Genomic DNA, 6,489 nt, shown 5'->3' with positions numbered 1-6,489 from the left:
CAGTGTGGATCTAGTTTATTTTGTAAAAGATAAAAATACTAAGTTTTGTCCACATCCTGACTATGGCCATTGATGTGGATCCTCAACTTAGGATCAATTACCTCTTACGAAATGGTGCACGTGCCATTCGTGTTTCACCATTTGTGAGAATTTAAGAAATAAAGGCCAAAAATGTATGAAAACAAGTAATTCATGATATTCCTAATGCTCATTCATTCTACCTAAAGCAGGAAATAGAAATTTTTCATTTATATCTAGCTATTACAATTGAATTGAAATCATACTCCTAAATTAAGAAGGAAAAAGTAATTTCTATCTAATTCCTACAAAACAATGTTAGCATAAGATAAATGGAAGTTATTATGCCAAATGTACATGAGAATGCTTATATACATGGAGGAATAGGATATATATACCTAAAGGCATGATTCAAAAAAAATGCACATGCATTAATATGACAAGAAGGGAAGATACGCATAGGATGTGGACGCAGAAAATACTGTAAATGCAATGAAGGGTTGTGAGGGAATAGTTATGTGATGGCTATTGGTATGAAGGTGGATGCTACATGCAGGGGGATGGTATGTGTTGGGTTTCAGCAAGTGTAAATAGTGCACCGTTGGACTGAATGAAGATTCCAACATAAATATTGGAGGTGATTAGCACTTCTACATGTGCCTAAGACAGAATCACAACAGTGCCTAAACATTGCTGTGAGTGGTGACAGATGAAAAACATAATAGTGCAGGGGTTTGAGTCACTGTGGGGCTAAGTAAAACTATGGTATTGACAGTACAGGTGGTTTTTGATATAAGTAAATGAAACTGCAACAGTGGATGCAGCTAACAGAGGAGGTTTATGGGAACTACTGTGCAGCGATAGTCACTGCAAAGATGGAACCTGATAGCTGATGAATGGTGTCATTAATAGGTGTGGTGGAAGTGGATTGCAGCAGGGAGTGACACTGCTGCAAATACCCATGGAAAACGTAAAGAAAATTGTTGTTACACTAATGCAGATGCCTGACTTTATCTAAATGGGAAGTGAATGACAGGGTGAATGCATACCCTGTAGAGTGGATATGATACACAGGGAGAATCATGCAGAATATTTTGTGATAATCATGGCAATTGCTGGAATGCTTGATGCTATAGTGAGAGTGCAAAATAACACATGTGAGTTGGTGGCTGTGCATGGGAAGCCACAGCAGGGGTGCTGTGAAGGTAAGAAATATAATGATTTCTAAGGATTGATGGAAATGGCCCTGGCAAGGGCCTTGAATATACACTGTGGAGATAGCCGCAGAAGGGTAGCAGTGGGGATGCTGTTGCGCATGCTTCAAAACAGAGTTTTGAGTTTGAAAGCACCTTCAAAATGGCCTTTTGTCATGCTAAAATGGTGCTATCTGTTACAACATAACAGGTATTGTTAACCCAGCTAGACTGGCTAATGCCCAGCAACCTTGGAATGAACCAACCAACCTTCAGAATTTTTGCTAGAAGGGCCATCTTTACATTAAAGTGCAAAAATTGTGCTAACAAATTGTGCTAGAAGGGCCATCATATGAACAAATTGTGGTAACTGTTTTTTGATACCCAAAAGGTGGATAGGTATAAATCGATTTGTTTCAGTATGAATGCTAAATCTTATAGTTGGTTGTACTATTTAGCATGAATAGTACAACCCATTATAAGATTTAGCATTCATATTTATAAATTGATTTGTGTACATAATGAAACCTTACACGACACTCACTGAAATGACAAGAGTTTTGGTAATCTGACAGTGAAGGAAAAACACCTAGAAGGTAGATGCAGTCGATGATGGAAACAATGCTCCCTTTACGCAGACGACAACAAAGGGTACTCCGGCGATAGCAGACGACGACAAAGGTTGCTACAGTAGTAGCTGACGGTGGCAAAGGGTGCTCTAGCGACAACAAACGATAACAACAGGTGCTTCGACGATAGCAGACGACGACAAAGGGTGCGTCATCAAAGGGAACTCTTGTTACAACAGATGGTTCGTCGTCAAAGGGTGATCCGACAACAACATAAGAGTTTACTGCTTAGGGCAAAAATAAAACGTTTGGACTTTGAAGAGTTAAGATGATCCTCCTTTTTCTAGATGAAAGACATTTTTGTCCTTTTCTTGAATCGTCGTTTCATGGCAGGAATGGCGTGAAAGGGTACTTAAGTCTTTGCAACCACACCAAACTCCGATGCTAAGTGATGCCGACACACACGGGGATATGAGCCCCACGTGCTTATATACATGGCACTCATTCGGACCCCCGAACACGCACCGGCGTGTTCGAGGGGGGAGGGGGGGGACATATAACCCTCTTCGCTAATTTGTGTCACCCGAAACTTGGTGACATTCACAAGTCACCACACCAGATGAGCGTAGCGCTTGTGGGCTGGAAAATAGCAATTTTATGAGAGAGACTTTGCTACCATAGGAAGCAAAATAGAGATTTTACAAGAGAGAGAGAGAGAGAGAGTCTGTGGTAGTTAACGAGATGCCTTCTTTTTTTGTTTTTGTTGTACTTATAAAAAGCTTCTTATGCATATGGAAGATAAGGAGGAAATCTTGGCTACTAGGATGACAAAATAAGCATCTTTCATGTATATTGAACTAAGCAAAGTCCATCATATATGGAGAACATGGTAGCAACTATTTGGCTTCATCCTCATATGCACGTTAGGCCCTTGCACATTTCAGGTGAAGTCACCATGGGAAGACCACATGCTCTGTTCGTCCCATTTCCTGCACAAGGCCATGTCAAGCCGCTCATGGAGTTCTCTCATCGCCTTGCCGATGATGGCTTCATGGTTACATTCGTCAACATCGAGTCTATTCATGCTCGCTTAATGGAGGCGTTGCCAGAAAACTTTTCCAGTGAGTACAGTGGGCGGATCCGTTTGGTGACCATACCAGATGGATTTGATCCTGATGACAATCGGAGAGACTTTGCGGAATTCACTCATTCGGTCCACAACATCATGCCGGGGTTTTTACAGGAGCTCATACTGAAGATCAATGAGAAGGAAGATGAGAAGATCACATGCATGATTGCTGATGGTATGATTGCAACTCTGCTGAGTGTTGCAGAGAAGCTAAACATCAAGAGGAGAGTGTTCTGGCCAGCTTCGGTCTGGTTTTTAGCCATCACCATGAAGATCCCCATGTTTGTCGGTTCTGGAGTCAGATGAAAACGGTAAACATCAACCCAAAGAATTGTTCATGACCAATCATAGTGTATTAAACTTATTATAATCAGGCGCCGTTGATCTCGATTTGGGTGCGTGCTACTTTGCACAAACTCAGTCTGCTCATCTAAAAGAGGTGACTCGTAAATGTGTTGTCACTAAGTTGACTGGACGTCATGAGTTCTAAACCCCCCTTGCCCCAAGGCTGGAGCTGGGTGTAGGCAAGGGCACCTGGGTTAATTTTTACACCAACGAACTTGGTGAGTGATGCGGTTTTCCCCTTGTAATTATCAAAAAGATAAGAAAAAAAGTTTCGATCCCTTGGTGAGTTATCATAAGTGCCAGCTGGACCAACCAGTTATTGCTGATAGATGGAACCTTGCACTGCTATTTCTCTAAATTTCGGCTCAAATTGGATGGTAAATGCAGGTAATCCTGATCTTTTGTGAGCTCTGAAGTTTGTAGTAAACTGGCAGTGACAAGTCATATAGGTCCTTGAATATCCAGCATAACATAGTTAACTCTGAAGTTCTTGCCTGCTTTATTTGAGATGTTTTAAAAAATTTCATATCTCACATTTTAGGAAGTAAAATATTGTCTTTTTTTTTAGAGAGAGAAAAGAAATGATTTCATTCATCGGATGAGAAAATAAAAAATAAGTGGTCACTAGATGAGTGATGAGAAGACACCCAGGGAACAAAAATAAGAAGGCAGACAAGAAAACATAGAAACCATGAAGCCAAAGCCAACCAAATCACGATAGGACACATACATCCGAGAGCAGATCCAGTGCTCAGGGCCGAGTACTTTGTTAAGTACTCGGACCACACAAAACGAGGAAAATCACTGCGTGCAATGCCTGCCCATTGCCCATCACCCACAACAATTTTCTCTATTTTCACATCAATTTTCTGTGTTTTGTGTGGCCCGAGCACTTTGTTACCCGAGTACCGGATCTTCTCTCCATTCCCCTGCACAGTCGGGTGAGAGAGGCAGCAGAAAAACGCAGATGAGGAGCAACAGACAGAGGCCGAGGCCGGGCTCCTCCGCCTGAAGCTGACGCTAGTAAAATCTTGTCAAATTAAACAAACAAAACAATACAAAAAGCAAAATTTGAAATTTTAAAATAAATTTATTAAATGAAACTACAGTTTTTTTCCGAGAAATTCATGATAAAAATGTACCTAATGTGATGTTTCCATTTTCATGATAAAACCATGTCATTTTCAACACATTGAAATATTTCACTTTTTTTAACTTCTACGAAACAATCACATCTTTTCCAAGATATTTTGGAAGTGTGGAGATATTTGTCACTATAGTTCCATAAGCCCATTAGTTTGTATGATTGCCTTCTATTGTGCCAACGTTAAGGTCACTGGAGCAACAGAGGGTGGAGATCTGATCTGGTACCCAGCCCAATGAACGGATGCCACACATCCATCCATTGGGACCAATCTTCCCGGTTAATAGACACTTGGCATCCAGTGATTGTACTCACTACCTTGAGATGTACTTGGTCCCATCAGGATCTCCGCTCCAGAGATTAGTCTGTTGAATGATCCAAGGTCCCTAAGCATTATTTTGTAAATATGAACCACTATATCATCTGGATATGAGGGCAGTCATGGCTGAACGGGATGACCGGACGTTTCTTGAAAAGAAAGAGAATAAGATGACAAACATTTTATTGTGGCTGGGGATTTCAAACTAAATAACTAAACAATATAAAAAAAATGGTATTAGAATATTAAAAATAAATTGAAAGAAGAAACTAACGGTTTTTTTTCCTGAGAAATTGCTCACAAATTGCAAATGTCATTTTCTTTGTGATGTTTGTGTTCTAATGATAAAATTGTCATTATATTTTCAATATATTGAGATATTTTTCCAGTTCTCCACTTTTTATGAAACCGTCACATTTTTTACTGGACGTGCCTGAATGGAAGTACGGGTATTTCTTACATATTTCTATAATTTTCAAGGAAAACAAGGAGAAGAATCTGATGGTCATTTTGTTAGTGGCAGGGTTTCCAAAAGATGGTGCACCAATCCAACTCTCCGAGGCAATCCCAGCCCTGGACCCTGCTCACTTATGCTGGATCACCATGAAAGATCTCCAGCTACTCAAGAGCAGCTCTTTCACTACCTTCGGAAGTGTGCTGAAGCAATAAAAGGCATTGATCACATAGCCTGCAACTCATTTTCCGAACTCGAATCACCGGCGTTCGCAATCATTGGCAATGCTGTTCCAGTTGGTCCCCTTGTCTCAGCCAACCACTTCAAGCATCAGCCATCCTCATTTTGGCAAGAAGACTTGAGCTGTCTTGACTGGCTCGATCAACAGCCAGCTGGGTCAGTCATCTATGTCTCATTGGGAAACACCACAATGCTCGGCCAACACCAAATTGATGAGCTGGCACTTGGGCTTGAGCTCACTGGGAGGCCCTTCCTCTGGGTGTCTAGGCCCGGGTTCATGAACCGAGCTGATCATGCAGTCTACCCTGAAGGGTTTATAGACCATGTGGCTGGAAGTGGGCTTATTGTGGGGTGGGTTCCACAGAGAGAAGTGCTCTCACATCCTTTTGTATCTTGTTTTCTAACTCACTGTGGGTGGAACTCTACCATCGAAGGGCTAAGCAATGGGGTGCCCATGTTGTGTTGGCCTTATATTGCTGAACAGTTTCAAAACAGGACCTACATAGTTGTGGTGTGGAAGGTGGGACTGGGTTTGGTAAAGTGTGAAGATGGAATTGTTAGAATGGAAGAGATCAAGAGTAAAATGGAAGCATTGTTGAATGAAAGGATAAGGGCGGGAAGAGTGTGATGGAGGGTGGAGATTCTTTTAGGGGATTTCATGATTTTGCCCATGCCATGACAGGTGAACTCTAAATTTGTGTTTTATTTCCCTTTTTTTTTGTCCTTTCCGTCTAGTTGATTGTATGGTGATAATTATTGGCAGCGTGTGGCTGTTCATGGGGATATTTGATTAAAAGTATTTTTTTTTATGAGAGGCACGCAGAAACTGCCCCCAAGCCCAAGGCTGGATCAGGTGCAATCACATTGCATAAAATGCATGTGCTGCTGCACCTGACCACCATCCATTTTTCTGACATCTTGTGAACTGTGGGGCCCAAGAGCAAATGGGTGGTTGTCAGGTGCAGCGGCACATGAACTTCCAATGTGATTGCACCTGATCTAAAATTGGAGCCAAAGACCTAATTGAGTTGGACTTGGCCTGTATTATATAAGGTCGCTATCGCTGTCACAGGCCTAT

General features: G+C 41.5%; 1 protein-coding gene across 1 annotated transcript; it reads left to right on the top strand.

Moving 5' to 3' along the window:
• The first annotated feature begins 2,666 nt into the window (after window positions 1–2,666).
• Window positions 2,667–6,039, top strand: LOC149837666 (UDP-glycosyltransferase 83A1-like). The gene is made up of 2 exons (XM_090008089.1): window positions 2,667–3,198; window positions 5,198–6,039. Exons 1-2 carry the CDS (start codon window positions 2,667–2,669, stop codon window positions 6,037–6,039), a joined length of 1,374 nt encoding a protein of 457 aa, XP_089864215.1.
• The last annotated feature ends 450 nt before the right edge of the window (window positions 6,040–6,489 follow it).

The sequence above is a fragment of the Nuphar pumila genome, chromosome 5 (genome assembly GCF_984573655.1).
Source record: "Nuphar pumila chromosome 5, dmNupPumi1.hap1.1, whole genome shotgun sequence".
NCBI classification, from domain to species: domain Eukaryota; kingdom Viridiplantae; phylum Streptophyta; class Magnoliopsida; order Nymphaeales; family Nymphaeaceae; genus Nuphar; species Nuphar pumila.
Note: the sequence above shows the minus strand (reverse complement) of the source record. Positions and strands in the feature narration are given on the sequence as shown.